At 34.4% G+C, this 15,998-nt stretch overlaps 1 protein-coding gene and 1 long non-coding RNA gene across 10 annotated transcripts in view; one reads left to right on the forward strand and one right to left on the reverse strand.

Annotated features, from left to right (window-relative positions):
* Positions 1–4,874, forward strand: part of LOC144365557 (uncharacterized) — a 133,770-nt gene extending 128,896 nt beyond the window's left edge. For all 6 annotated transcript variants that reach the window (XR_013424119.1, XR_013424122.1, XR_013424120.1 and 3 more), the window contains one exon: positions 3,704–4,874. This is a non-coding gene — a long non-coding RNA (uncharacterized LOC144365557). The remainder of the gene's footprint in view (positions 1–3,703) is intronic.
* Positions 1–15,998, reverse strand: part of Scn9a (sodium voltage-gated channel alpha subunit 9) — a 174,350-nt gene that overhangs the window by 85,004 nt on the left and 73,348 nt on the right. For 3 of the 4 annotated variants that reach the window (XM_005315699.5, XM_078017526.1, XM_005315698.5), the window contains exons 1-2: positions 1,282–1,366; positions 620–748 (exon numbers count right to left, since the gene is read on the reverse strand). In XM_005315699.5, the coding sequence (XP_005315756.2) occupies positions 620–748; positions 1,282–1,361 (209 nt within the window). In that variant the 5' untranslated portion in view covers positions 1,362–1,366. Of the gene's footprint in view, positions 1–619; positions 749–1,281; positions 1,372–1,736; positions 1,856–3,747; positions 4,056–15,998 lie in introns of those variants that run through there. The other variant, XM_040294411.2, reaches the window with a different exon arrangement.

The following is a 15,998-nucleotide window of genomic DNA, read 5'->3' on the forward strand; positions in this document are numbered from 1 at the left end:
GATGTATATGGAATGCATATAAAAGGCATTAATATTAGGTCTAGTAAATAGTGACAATTCCCATAAAACACTTTCTTATTTTAAAACAAGTATTTTAAAATTTTTAAATTTTTAGTTGTACATGGTCTCAATACTTTTATATTATTTATTTTTAATGTGGTGCTGAGGATCAAACCTAGTGCCTCACATGTGCTAGGTTAGCACTCCACCACTGAGCTACACCCCCAGCCCCCACATTAGTCCTTGAATAATACAAGTTATTAAAAAGAGCACCATACTTATAATAACTTGAGGATATTTTTGTATTTCTTACAGATTTTTAAGTAAAATCTTGGAAAAAATGCATACCTAATTGGTACTGCATAGGTGATTCACTCAAGTGCTAAGCATGAAGCAAGGTGATCAATCTTGATGTCATATATATTTGAATAGGAAATACTCTATCTGAAAAATGTATTATTTACCTATCAACAAGTAACTTTCATACAGCTTCTTGTTCTGTTAACAGCAACCCTTATGTATGCAGGAAAAATCAGACCCCATGGGTTGTTCTTACTGTAATACTGTGCTGTCTGAGATTTTCATGAGTTCGCCCTTCCAAAAAAATGAGAGTACTTACGCAAAAATAATGACAATAAAATCCAGCCAGTTCCATGGGTCGCGAAGGAAAGTGAATTCTCCTACACAGAAGCCTCTTGCAAGGATTTTTACAAGTGATTCAAAAGTATATATTCCAGTAAAAGTGTACCTAAACACAGGAACCCATAGGTATATTAGGTGTGAAAAGAATATAGCTTTGTGTAAATCTTTATTACTTATGTCCTCTGATTAACCAAAGACATCTATTGGCAGATGCTGTTTGTTTATGGACCTACTTTCTATTAAAATAAATTGCAATAAAGTTCTTTCCAGAAATTCTTAAAATGTACATATCAGAAACATTTCCAGACAGAGGAAATGCTTGAAATAACCAAGAACATAGGTGTTAGGTCTGCCTAGAAAATTCCTAGGTTCCTCCTATCAAAAATACACTCAAGAACAAGAGATAGATGACATGTTTAAGAACAGGGCAAGGGAGTTGATGAGTTTGTTCTTGAAAATATGGTATCAAATTATTCTAATCTACTGCTAGTGAGATAATAGCATTGAGAAAAAAATAAAGAAAAGCAACTATATAGGATGAGGATAAACATCATGATTTTTATGAAGCTAACTTTCTAGAAGGAAAGGAAAGGATGAAAATGATAACCTGAAACTATATTAAAATATATATCCACTTACTCGACATTTTTGGCCCATTCTGGAGGGCTACTCATGGTCATAAATATGCAGTTTGTCAGAATAGTGCACATGATAAGCATGCTGAATAAGGTGGCTTAGAATCAAGGAACACAAGAGACCACAATAGGAACTTTGAATATTGGATGCTAATACTTGCTGAAATATGAACAACTTTTCCTTAGGAAAGAATCTAAAGGAGCTTATAGTTTTGGTTCTTTCTTTCTTTCTTTTTTCTTTTTCTTTTTTGGTTTTTTGAAAAATAAATAAAAGTAATATTATAAAAATGCTAATAATGACATTCTCCTAATCCTGAGATCTACACTGATTTATATTGAAATCCATAAATTAAAATCAGGGTCATTCAAAGATGCAAAAGGACGAAAACCTATATTCTAATACAGTAGTAAAAACTTTGCTCTCCAATATCTTTCAAGTATATATTTTGGAAAGGATATGAGTGTACTAAAATCTTAATAGATATTCTTCTCAGACGACTGAAAGGAGACAGTATGTATAAAGCAGGTGCGGCATTGAAACGGAAGATTGCTTTCCCTTTGTTCAATACTATAAAAGTCTGCAGGAGCAAAAAGAAAACAGTATGAAGTTAAGAAAGTAAATTTTCAGTATAGCACATGATAACAGCAGTTGGGCTTCACTTGGTAGTGTCATCTTTAAAAAATAGTGCCACTGAACTCAGGCAAGTTGCTTCCAGTGTCACAACACAGCTATCAATATCACCATGACCAATGAACTCTGATTCTTTTCAATTATATTTATAATCATGCATTTCTTAATGCTTCCAAAATACTATGTTTTCTATTTTTCATATATATCTTCAATAGCAACCATAATTTGTAGCTACTGAAATTAGTTAAAATACAATTTTTATCAGGCACAGTGGTGCATGCCTATAATTCCAGGCTGAGGCAGGAGTATTGCAGGTTCAAAGTCAGCCTCAGCAATTTAGCAAGGCCCTGAACAACTTAGAGAGACACTGTCTCAAAATTAAAAAAAAAAAAAAAAAATTTAAAGGGCCGTGGCTCAGTGTTTAAACACCCTTAGGTTAAATCCCCAGTAAAATAAATAACTAAACAAACAAATAAATATAACTTCTTTCTCTTCCATTATACTACATTTTAATCTAATCAGGCAGAAAGTAGCATCTCTAATTGTAATCATCAAATTTTGAGAATTTTAATACTTGCTGACAATTGTCGTGGTTAATAGTAAATGAGTTTTCCCAAAATACAGTTTCATAAATTTAAGAAATGTCAGAGTTGGAAGAATCCTTCCAATCACTCAGTTCAATTTCCCTATTTTAATTGTAATAATAGTGATGGCTAAAATTAAAACATTATAAGTTAAAAAAAAACTTTCTTGCCAACCATCCATGGTAATTTTAAAAAATAATAAAAGCAAAAATAAGCTTTCTTAAAATATTATATCCATTGTGTAACGAGTGACATTATCTATCACTTTGGTATGTGAGAAGTGAAAAACAAATGAGAAAATAATTGCTACAGGAAAACATTAAAACAACCCAAGCCATTGCCCTGGAATTCAGAAAGACCAGGTTTAAATCCCTGTCGTGGCAGCCAAGTTATTTGTGTCATCTAGAAGGCACTGCCTTAGCCTTCATTATGTTGCTTATTCAGAATTTATCTTAAAGTTTATCAGTGGCCTTTTGGCCATAAACATTAACCCAACTGGGGAGATAATTTCATGAATTTTCACTTTTATTTGTAAGTGGCAGCAAGTGCTCAAGAGGCCAATCAGAAACAATTATTTTCACATGCTCTTATTTTCCTGTTCCCTCTCACTACATCAGGTATGTCTAAATGGTGACATAAAATTCACTTTCACATTGAATATCAGTTTTAAAATTAATAAGTAGTCCTTGCGTACAACTATTTTTCTTAAACAATAATACCCCATGCTTTAAAAAAAATCCATTCACCCATTCTTTCTACAAACAGAAAGCATGTGAACAATTATGCTACAGGTGGTGATGATAAGAATCCAAGCTAGCATGGAAGTCATAACATTGCTATGTAGCCTTGTCAAGTTCAAGCTACCCTGGTGTTTAAAATTTTAAATCAGAAATTTTCATTTGTATTAAACATTTTCATGAAATTTTTGAGTTTATACACTCAGGAATTAACTATGAGCAGGGAAAATAATGACTGAAATTTGTGGGATCAGTGTGTCATATTCAGACAGGCAGAATAGTATACTACTGAACCCTTTAAAAAGACTAAAGAAACCAAATTAGCGACACTAAAATCTGGATTAATGAAAAATTAGAAGCACAGATTCTGAATTTACTATGTATGTATTTAACTTAATATTTTGATGATGATATGTTTACTGAGTTCAAGTTAACCTCAATTTAATTTTTTTTGTTGTTGTTGTTTTTGTACAGAAGGAAGCCAACAAAAACCTGCCACTGACATCCCAAGAACTCACCTTTTTGTCTGCATAGTACGGGTCCAGGTCCTCCAGGGGCTCTGACACCATGCCGGGTGGAATGTCTCCATAAATGAAGGGCAGCTGCTTGCCGGCTTCCAAGTCACTGCTTGGCTTTGGACCATCCTCCTCCTCATCTTTCTTTTCTTCTTTGGGTTCCTTTGCTTTTTCTTCAGCAATGCGTTGTTCAATGAGGGCAAGGGACTGTTTTGTGAAGTGGACAAAGCTCTGAGGTCCTGGGGGTGGCAATGTTGCCATCTTTTCATCCTGTATATTTTATTTCCCCTTCAGCTCCTTACATAAGAGGCCTGAGTAGAAAGGAAGAAATACAGACTTTGATGTTTTGCTGCCTGGATAGGCACCTTAAAAAAATAAAAACAGGTCAGGAGTGTAGCTTCGTGGTAGAGCACTCGCCTAGCATAACAATGCTCTGGGTTGGTCCCTCGCACTGCAGAAGAAGTGAGCAGCAAAAACACAGATGGCAGTATGGAGATCCCTCAGGAGACTTGGAATGGAGCCACCATTTGACCCAGTTATCTCACTCCTCAATTTATACCCACAAGACTCAAAATGAGCATACTACAGTAACACAGCCAAATCAATGTTCATAGCAGCATAATTCACAATAGTAAACTATGGAACCAACCTAGGTTCCCTTCAACAGATAAATGGATAAAGAAAATGAGGCATATATACACAATAGAATATTACTCAGTCTTAAAGAAGCATGAAATCATTGCATTTGTTGGTACATGGATGGTACTAGAGAATATCATGCTAAATGAAATAAGCCAATCCCAAAGAACCAAAGGCCAAATGTTTTCTCTAATATGTGGATGCTAATTCACAATAAGGATTGGGGCTAAGAAAGAATAGAGGTACTTTGGAGTAGACAGAGGGGAATGAAGGGAGGGAGAGAATATGAGGGTAAGAATGATACTAGAATGAATCAGACATTATTTACCCTATGTGAATATATGATTACACTACCTGTATAACTCTACATCATGTACAACCAGAAGAAGGAGAAGTTATACTCTATTTATGTGTTATATGTAAAAATGCATTCTACTGTTTTGTATAACTAATTAGAACAAATGCAAAATAAAAAATTTTAAAAATCACAATAGGCTGGGTGTAGTGGCAGATGCCTGTAATCCCAGAGACTCCAGAGGCTGAAGCAGGATGATCCCAAGTTCAAATCAACCTCAGCAATTTGGTAAGGCCTTGTCTCAAAATAAAACATAGAAAGGGCTGTGGCTCAGTGGTTAAGTGCCCCTGGGTTCAATCCTTGGTACAAAAACAAACAAACAAACAAACAAACAAAAAACACAAACCACAATAGGTAAGATGCTCACAGACTTACTATCAAATTGCTTAGTGACCCCTATGTACCAGAGAAGGTACAGGACTCATGAAAATGCCTCCTAATGATCTTTATTTAAAAATCTAAAATAAATGCATCACAGCTCTAAAGTAAAATAAAAGAAAATAGAACAATTTTCCAAAGATTTTTTTCTCTAAATTCCCTTTACTTTTCACCTGTACTTATCTTTGGTGTGATTCGACTCGATGTTCTTCATTTAGTCTTTTCACATTGGTTTTGATAGCAACACCCTCCACTTTCTCCTTCCCCTCAAAACCAAAAGTACACTCTTTTTCTCTTTTTTCCTTTATTTTACACACTTATATTTTCTTTCAATAAATAGATATACCTTCTAAAAATCAGAAGGCTATAGTTCTATTTTGAGATGTAAACAAAGATATTATGGGAAGAACAAAGAGACAAAAAAATTAGAAAATTTTTGTGATGGAGTCAATATTAAAAATGAAAAGCCACTATAATATGCATTCAGACTACAAGTGCCCTGATCAATTTACATGACTATAGAAAAAATTCCAAAATCACAGAAGATAAAATTTAGAAATGAGTTTTTATATGTAATTATGTTTATATGTCTCAAATACAACAGAGTGAAAATGAGAGTTCTTATTTTAAAAAAGCAAGATTCTTTTTAAAAATTTATTCTTGATTGGAGCATTATAATTATACATCATGGTGGGTTTCATCATGTCATATTCACAAATGCATATAGCAATTTGCTCAATCTCCTTCTTCAATATCTCTCCTCCTTCTGAGTCATTTGCTTTAATCCACTGATTTTTCTTCTATTACCATTATTTTTATTTGTGCATTATCATTATTGGAATATTCTACATGCAATAGAAGAATTTGGTTCTATGTCTTCATCCCCAGTATTTCCTTTCAATCCTTTTCCAGACTCATTATTTTAATAAGTGAGAGTAACTTCATAACACTCCATTACAAAATAAAAATGAGTCTTCTTTTTCTGCAGTAAGCTTGCTTGAGAATTGGTACACACCAGCTTCTCACATGTTAACCTGTTCTTGGCATGTAAACTGCTTGCATATTAAGTGATATATGGTCACACATAGAAGGAGGATAAATAAAAGGAGTCACATTCCACTCTTTTTTTTCAGTGCTAAATATTAAAATTATGGAAATTGAAGTAGTAACCACAGGGGTTGTATAGATGCAAAAAAAAAAAAATAGGGTCCAGTTAAAACTTATAGTTCTTTCCCAGGTTTCTCCTATTTCCATGTAAAACAAAATAAACTTCAATTATAACACAATGAGTAACTTTTTCCTTGAAGTTACTTGGGCACAGAACAAGTATAACAATGGGTTGTAACAATAATTGACTGTTACAAAAAATACAGAAAAATATGGAAAATGCTGGCATTGCAAAGAGACAAGTAGCACTTAGAGAGGTAGAAGAGCAAGGTTTATTCAGCAGAGGTGAAGGCCCAATGGAGTCTTCACCAAATGCTGAGCATAACCCTTCATTCCCAGTATCTTTTCCACAGTACAGACTTCCAGATTTCAAGACATTCTCATGCAAGTAGACTTTATCCTTTCCTCATTCTGCAGGCAGCTCGGGTTCCTGTCACAGGAGCTGAGCAAGCGTATTTACAGAAGAAGAAATTAGCAGGTTGTCTCTTTGTCTTCTGCTTTTTGTTTTTTGGTTGTGTTTGCCCAGGATTTCAGCCCACTCTGGCTCACCCCCAACCCCAAACCCCTGGCACCCAGTCACACTGTTTTTCTCTTGGAAGGGGAGAGCATCCTCCTTTAACTGGGATTCTTTCAAAACAAAGATGATTCTGATTAATTCAGCTAATGTAATTAAATCAGCAGTAACTTGGAACCAAAATTCATGCTCAAATAATTGATTTTTTCCTTTGAAAACTGGAGACTTGAGGAAAGCTGCTCAGGGTTTGGGTGTTCACCAGATAAGGCTTCTCAAATCACCTGATATCTAACAATTCTGACTTCTTCTCCCTGCCCTATCTTCCCCTTTTTAGAGGACCAGCACTAAAAACTAATAGGTAGAAATGATGATATGTGTTTATGTACATGCACTTTTAAGATATTTTCAACTCTCCCCATACATTCTTGAAAAATGATGAAATAATTAAAAAAATAACTCTTGAGTTTAGCTTTGTGTCACTGGCTATTGCTATGTCAGATGTTTTGGCAGGAAGAATTGGTATCAGACGATCAATCTTAATACTTAGAATTAGGCTTTGAAGTTGATAACCAATATTTAATATATTTGGATTTTTTTTTCCTGTGATTATTATGGTTAGAGAAAACAAAATGGTGTTTCGTTCCTCTAACTTCATGCTAATTTTGAGTATAGTCAGCATGGGATGAAATAAAAAAAAAAAAAAAGACTTCTCCAGAAAAAAAGAAAGAAAGAAAGAAAGAAATTAATCGATTAGCAAGTTATAGCTATTAGCAGAGATATAAAGAAACATCTTAGGAAAGAGTTGCCACTTTATTACCAGAAACCTGTGTATCTTAAAAAGAGATGGTAAACCTCTTTAAAAACAAGGCAGAAAATTTTGAACATATGATTTAAAAAATTTATAGAGAAAATTTTGCTTTTCTGAAAACTGCTGTTTTTATGATCTATAAATGATTGACATTTCATGGCATATATCATAACATGTCCATATTTAACCCATCTTCATTTACATTAAATATTTGTACCAAATATATTATCTAAGTGTGTTACTATTCAGATATTTTTGAACTGTGAGAACAAGGAGAAAACAGTTGTCTTCAAGGAATTTCCATTATAAAAAGGGGCGCCAATCCCATGAATTCATACAGCAAAGACAACCCCAATTTCAGTGTGATAAAGGAGAAGGCTGTTAGCACAGACTCCTTGTTTCTTCTGGTGTAGAAAGAGAGACACAGAAATACACACATGTCAGGGAAAAGACCACTATAGGTAATTGAAGGTGGTGAGTCCCTTTGGTTATAGCACAAGATTTTATACATTTCTGATAGAAATTCCTCAAGTCGTTTGATTTTCCCTATTCACTTATAAAAATAGAGAACTATAAGCCTTTGACAGTCGGTAGACATATTTCAAATTTTTCCAGGAAAGAATATATTGAAAGTGATGTAAAAAATAAATAGATTAATAAACTAATTAATTTTTAAAATGAAAGTGATTTAATGTAAATTTTGGTCATATACATCTCTTCTTATGAACTCAAAATTATGGAATTTTATAATTATGAACAAAGAAGAATTAAGCCATCTATTTTGATGGGTACAAGCAGCTAATAATATTTAGTTTGAGAAAACAAGAGTAAAATATGGCTGATCTTCTGAGAGCAGAATTTGGTTAATTAACTTAGTTAACTAATTCTGTAGTTACTAATTTGCCCCTGATTTTGAATTGTTTTACTAACATTATTTGCCCCATTATTCCTATGTTTTAATACCCATAAGAAAAGATGTATATGTTGTTGGAAACTAAAATTAAGATAATTTTTAAGAGAAATGTAATGAGAGCTAAAGAATGTGGTATGGACATCAGTATGGACAAGGCCCTGGATTTGATCCTTAGTACCAGAAAATCAATCAGTCCATCAAATAAAAAGAATGCAGTGAAAAATAGGGGTCTTTGGGTATGTATATTTTAAATAGGATGGTGTTAATGGGTATGGGGTTTCTTTTGGGGGTGATAAAAATGTTCTAAAATTAGGTAACTAACTTTGTGAATATACTAAAAACTCTTGAATCATATACTTAAACATGGTGATTTTGGTGTTATGTCAATTATATCTGGATAAAACTGTTTCAAAAACACACTTAAAAATTGATTCATAATTTTTTGAAAATTGTACTGAAATGAGGGAAGGGTTTAATAAAATGGAAACAAACCCATACAACCACCCGTGGAATCTCCATGGGCTGAGTATAAACTTGGGAATCCTTTGGGCCTAAGACGAATCAGGGATTTAAAGTTTCTACCACTTAAAGCTCAAGCTTGACAGTGTATAAAACTGACCACAGATCAGGTGGCTTGATTTCAGAGGTCAATGAACTGTTTGAATCTATACTAGATCAGTCTGAGAAGTAAGGCAGTGAATTCAGGGAGAGCAGTTGCCACTTGCACTTTGGAGATTCCTCAGTAGTTCTGGAAATCAAAGATGAGGAGGACAAAGTCACTAGCCTCCATAGCCTTTCAGCAAAGACAGACCTGTGGTCTTGGAGAAAAAATGGCTTGACTAACTGGTGTTTTTGAATATTCTGCTACAAAGTGAGAGGGTGTCATCTGTTTCAAGAATTATTGTAATTATTTTGCGGAGTGTACTGGGATTGAACTCATGGGCACTCAACCACTGAGCCACATCTCCAGCCCATTTTTGTTTTTGTTTTTTAATTTGGAGACAGGGCTTAACACATTGCTTTAGCTGAAACTAGCTTTGAACTTGTGATCCTCCTGCCTCAGCCTCCCATGACACTGTGATTATAGGCATTCGCCATCCGGCGGGGCTCAAGAATTATTTGACAGAAATTTAGGTAAATAGATATTATCAATAGTCTATCACCAGTTCTAATCTTCCAGTATTCCTGTTCTCATTTCTCCCTCCTTTTATTCCCTCCATCTTTCTCTTTCTTTCTCTGCTTATGCATTTCTTCAGAATGCAGCTCATGAATAACTAAGCACACACAGACAGGAAAAGATTGGGATTTGGAAAAGTGAAAAAGACAGGATTGGGACATGGAAAAGTGAAGGAAGAGACGAAGTATCTACTAGCATCATGGCTAGAAGGTAAGTCCAGGAGATATTGGTCAGATTCCTGCAGCAGCAGTAGCAGCTTCTATTCAGTAGTTGCATCAGTAGTAGCATCTATTCGAACACTTGAAACTTACTTCCATTTTACTAATATAGTGGCTTTTAAAAGAAGCAGCTGTAGATGGCATCTGAGTTTCATTGGAAATAATAGTACAATAAGGCTGGGTGACAGGGTTCCCATGGGCCACATAACTAAAAATGTAATAATGTGCTATTCCAACGCACCCAGAAAAGATGTCAATGATGAAGAATAACCTACCCATGACTAAAGTTTTTGCTCCCCTTCCTTAGTCAGTTGGATAACTAAACAGTCCACAGGTATTTTTCAGTCATGCATTCAGTTTAAGATTTGAGATTTCTGGGTAGAGTACATACTTAAGGGGGCAAATGAAGCTCAAAAATTATAGTAAAAATGAAGGTGAACACTTAGTGTAAAAGTAGAGACACCCTTTAAAATATTACCAAAGAGACAATCTTTAGAGAAAAGGAATGCTAGATTATCATCACAATGATTTTTTTAATGGAAGGCATCTACATAACAGTAAGAAAATACAATAAAAATAACAGAGGGAAATCTTTTTATTTAATTAGTAAAAAGAGATTTCAATGTTAAAATTAGCAAAGAACATTAAAATTTTAAAAATACAAATCATTAAAAAACACTGAAACCATGTCAAACTTCACAGGTAATCAAAGACACAAAAACTAAAATAAACATGGGAAAACAAATTTAGCTTATTAAATGAGCAAAGATATTAAAATTGATGGCCATATTAGAGAGGCTATGGGGGAAAAGCACTGGCTTTTGCCTGAATAAGAACACATAGTGTGTACTACTGTTTGGAAGGTAATTTTGAAATATCTACTGAAAGTCTTAAATATGTTGATTTATTTTCTTTGCTAAATAATTTTCCTTCAAAGAATTTATCCAAAGCGATAACCTCAAGTGTCTTCCAGGATTTATGATGATTACTTTTAATTTAACAAAGTCAATCAGTATTTATTCTTATCATGTTTAAATTAGATTTTTGAAAAAAAATTACCATATTTCCAGTATATGTTCATTTTACTATGATCATATTTTTGTTAGAAGGAGGTCACAATTTTGCCCATCAAGAGTCTACTTTGTGTTTTCATGATTGTTTTATCCACTCACCCTTAATCTCATTTTAGTGATACTTAGGCAACTATTGAAAATAAAAAGTGAATGTGTTATCCTGATATCTAGGACTTCCTGCAGTTAAAATATTTATCAAAATATTGATTATGGACTTTTTTCTTATTATATAGCTGGTATGTTTGCATGTGATTTTCTATGTATCTGTTTGTCTATTTAATAATCATCCACCTGTTATCTACAGACTTTCATCTATCTTTCTAGTCAAAGGCATCCAGTTCATGATAGGTATCTAGTTCATGACAATGGTCTGAGTCCACGTGTTTAGTGTTTATCGTCCTCAGCTTCCATATCCTCAAGGGAAAGTGAAGAAAGTGACTTATGGTAAGGAATTTCATGATATCATTGAAAATCCAAGAAAGACACTAAATGGTTATACAAATCTGAAGAAAAGACAGCAGATGAGGTTATGTTAATGAGGAGATCAAGGCAGAAGCCACAGCCTACAACACTTGTTGGGAGATTAGAACGGAGAAATGAGAGCTGGCACAGGAACAAAGGAAATCAGAAGACAAGTTAATCCAAGGATGTTTATTCAACAATGTTTCTGAATCCCCCACTATATTTAGATACAAAGCAGTGTGATATTTACCCCAAAGTATACTAAAAATTTAATCTAAGAATTAGCTGAGCTAGGATTCCTCAGGTGTCTATTGCTATTCCCCCTAAAGTTCAGTGAAAGGTAGACTCTTTTTGCCTACTCCTTGCCCATACATCCGAAAACTGTAACCAGCCTGCTTACCAACACACCAGACACGGACAGAGTTTGCAGTCATTGCCCCCTTTCAAGGGAGAAGTTGTTTAGGAAGTAAACCTATCTAAAGGCAGACAGAATACTGGCCAACAGCAATCTGTTCTTTTAAGAATTAATATTAATACATTATAAAAATGAATTGGTAAGAAGGACTACCAAACATAAAACTGAAAAACCAATTGGTGGACCAAATGCTTAACTCTAAAGCAAATAAAAAGTTAGCAAATATTGGGGAATATCAAATGTTAAAGTTAGTATTCCTAAGATATTTGAGAGGATAGAAAATCCATTATAGAAAACAATAGGCAATCAACAATAACAACAGCACAATCCTTGTAATTAAAAGTATTTCATGGAATAAAAAACAGAAGTCAGCATTGCAGCCACATTTCTAGTGGTGTGGGTTTGGACATGTGTAAAAATGAAGTTCTATGCTTTAGATGTGTGCCAGAGAAGAATCTCCCATAAGTAGAGAAAAGGGGCAAAGTAAAACTTAAAATAAAACTCAGCAGGTAAAAAATAATCCAGAGAACCAATTATCAGTTGTATCGCAATTCCCAAAGAAACATAAAAATGGAAGATGGGAAATAATAAGAGATATGATAACAGAAAATTAATCAAGAATCTTCAGGCCAAAAGAATGAAAAAAGATTAATTTGTAAGGCCAATTTTTGCAAAAATTTAGAACTTAAACATGATTTGGAAAGCTTCCGGAAAGACGAAGGTAATACAAAGGAATGAGAATCAGATTGCCATGAAAATTGCCCAGGCAAATATGATGCTAGGAAAAAAATCAGTATTTTCTGACTGCCTACTATCAAGTATGATGTCAAGCAAAACATATTTTAAGTTTAAAGAGATTCAAAATTTATTTCCTTTTCATGTTTTAAATTACTTTGGATTTTAAAATGTATTTCTAAAAGCACATAAAATATAAGAAACATTTTAAATTAGACTATTCAGAATGTAGTGTGAATAAAAGGAAAGGGAATTTGTTTCTTCAAAAAGTACTAATAGCTATGCAGTGTAACAATTATCTAAATAGGAAACAAGTCAAAACGTGACATTTGTTTGATAAACTGGTGGAATTAGAGAACAAAGGGTCCACTTCAGCTTGACACAGTCTTCAGTAGTAGAATTTAAGTGGGAAATTTAATTTCCCTCTTTGTGTCAAACTATAATACTTGCTTTAAAATGAAATATATTTGTATAATTATAGTATGATCAAATTGTATCCATTTATCATTTTGCAAATATACCAATTACCAAAGTATATATGTATTTTCCAGCTTTTTCGCTGCTGTGACTGAAAAATCTGTCCAGAATTATTGTAGGGGAAGGAAAAAAGTTTATTTGGGGGCAGACTGCAGACTGCATTCCTTGGGGATTAAGGTGAGACTGAACATCACAGAGGCAGAGTATGGCAGAGGGAAGCAGCTCACATGATGATCAGAAAAACAGAGAAACAATATCTACTTGCCAAATACAAATATATACCCCAAAGCCACGAGCCCAATTCCCACCTTTTCTAGCTACACTCCACTTGCCTTGAGTTACCACTCAGTTAATCCCATTAGGGGATTAATTCACTGATTGAGTTAAGGCTTTCACAACCCAATGATTTCCCCTCTGAACGTCTTGTGTTGTTTCACACATGAGCTTTGGGGGCCACCACACATTCAAAATATAACAATACACAAAATACAAGTGTAACTATATTTGTATTGAACAGGATATGTGTGCGTTACGTATTGAAAATACTATTTTTTATATAAAAATCATGAGCTAACTGGCATAAATTGAGAGGCAAAAGGGAGAGGAGAAGGGCAAGAGATGTAGGAGAGCTGATTTCCTTATTTACATTGAAGGGAATCAGTGTGTTTTAGCCAAAGTTGAGACAATGGGAAATAGAGTCAGATAAGTGCTACTTAAATGTATAAATCCAACCAATAGAAGTAGTAGAAATAAAACAAAACTGATGGAAATTTTAGAACAAAGAATGATAAGAAAAAAAGAGCATGAAAAAGTGACAAGAATATTTTTGGTCCCTAGCACATGTATAGATATAATCACAAGACAGTGAAAAAGAAAACCAAGCTCTTCAATATGTAAAATTTTTAATTGTGACTTTATACTTTAAACATGACTCATACTACTCATGTGATTCCAACTCTATGTTCCTTACTCTCCCCCTGTTCATTTAAGGCATGCAATGCCCATCCTCTGAGTGCCTCCCATATTCACTCATCCCTTATCCTGTCAGCTCCAGTGCAACCTCACACAATCCATTGCTAAGCAACAAGCAAGGAGCAGAGAAAACTAGTGCAGCTGTAAACTGATCAACCAGGAGATATGTTTAGCCTTTCCAAGCATTTATTTTAAAAATCTGATTTTTTGAACTGCAATTTCATTTTGTCTCCATAATTAAAATCGACTAATCACATTCAACTTGAAGATATTTTAATTTAAAGTATATATTATCAGTCTTTTAAACCTGAAACATCCTACATCTATAATAGTAAACAGAGATGTAGTTTAGCACAGTAATTTAAGAGCAAGTTCTTGATCCAGGAAATATGGAGTTGGCATCATGGACTTGCCACTTACTAGCTCTGTGACCTTGTGAGACCAGGCAAAGGACAGGTAGCTGATTATCAAAGAAAAGGAAATGTGAAGATAGCACTTTTCCATCAACCTGTTGCTAACAGCCTCCAGGATTGGGAAAGGATCCCACTTTCTAACACAAGCAATAAACCACTGGATGGCTTTCTCCCTGCTTTTTGGTCATGTAGGCATAAGAAGAAAGGAAACCTAAAATTTATAAAGGAGCAAGACACCCCCACTCCCTTGGGCACCAGATCTGTGGGTCCCCTCCTCTACAGAGAGTCTCGAGTCTCTCTAGATTGGTATCACTTGGATGTCCCAATTACACAATTCCTAAGTCTAAAATAGTGGAAGCACTTAGAACAGTTGCAGTTACTTTTTATTTTATTTACTTATTTTTTTTTTTTTTGTACCAGGGATTGAACTCGGGGCCATTCAACCACATCTCCAGCCCTTATTTGTAATTTATTTAGAGACAGAGTCTTACAGAGTTGCTTAGTGCCTGGTTTTTGCTGAGGCTGTCTTTGAACTTGAGATCCTTAAAATCCTCCTGCCTCAGCCTCCCTAGTTTTGGGGATTACAGGTATATGTCACCATGCCTGGCCTTCCAGGTCCTTTTAACATGGAATGTTAGGCACTACAAAAATATCCTTAAAATGAATGTTGATTGCTCAGCTTAGCTTGCTGCTACACTTCCACTATTCAAGTAAATTCACATTATTTTACCTTTGTTGTTTTGAACTTATGTGAAGATCTGTGAAATAATATTTTTTAAATAGACAAAGTTATGTAGTTCAGAAAATATCATTAAGACTTTGGGCTCTTCTATTTTTAATTAAATCAATATTTATGAACAGACTTGAAAGGAAATGAATTCCAACACTTGGTTCATCTTCTGAGAAGCATTTAAGTAATATTAACAGAGTCTTTGAGCAAAGGACAGCAATGATCTTTTCCTTCAAGCAGAGAAACATCACAAGTCTCTTGAGAGTTTCAAGGACTCTGGTGCCTGGTATGGCTCTGACAATATTGTTCTGGAAAGGGTATTCTTGGAGTCCCAGAGCATGAGGAGGGAGTGGATTCCCCTAGAGGTTTACATTCCGGAAATCACAGAAGTGAACCCAATGCCAGTTCTTTCTAAATGAAGGGGAGGAAAGTAAACTGCCCATCATCAAAGGCTAGAAAAAGCCTTAGTGGCCTCAATTACCTGCTTTGCCACATAGTAGGTGCCTCACCTTAGAACTGTACTGCAGTTTCCAAAGGATGTCTTAACATCAGAGTCACAACTCTACTGGACTGCTGATAGGGTATGTGCATATTATTTTCAGGTAACTTTGCAGCTTGAGTATGCTTTTGTAATGCCTCTTATCAGCATACTTTGTCTTATATATGAAAATATGATTCTGAATGGAGTAATTACTTTAAAAATACTCCAAACGTTTTATTTGGCAGCTTTCAACATTGCTTTTAGAAAGCAAGTCTTGTTTGAAGTTCTTATTTCTTTTAACTATGACTAGAGGTACTAAGATATGAT

The sequence above is a fragment of the Ictidomys tridecemlineatus genome, chromosome 7 (assembly GCF_052094955.1).
Source record: "Ictidomys tridecemlineatus isolate mIctTri1 chromosome 7, mIctTri1.hap1, whole genome shotgun sequence".
Taxonomy (NCBI): Eukaryota; Metazoa; Chordata; class Mammalia; order Rodentia; family Sciuridae; genus Ictidomys; species Ictidomys tridecemlineatus.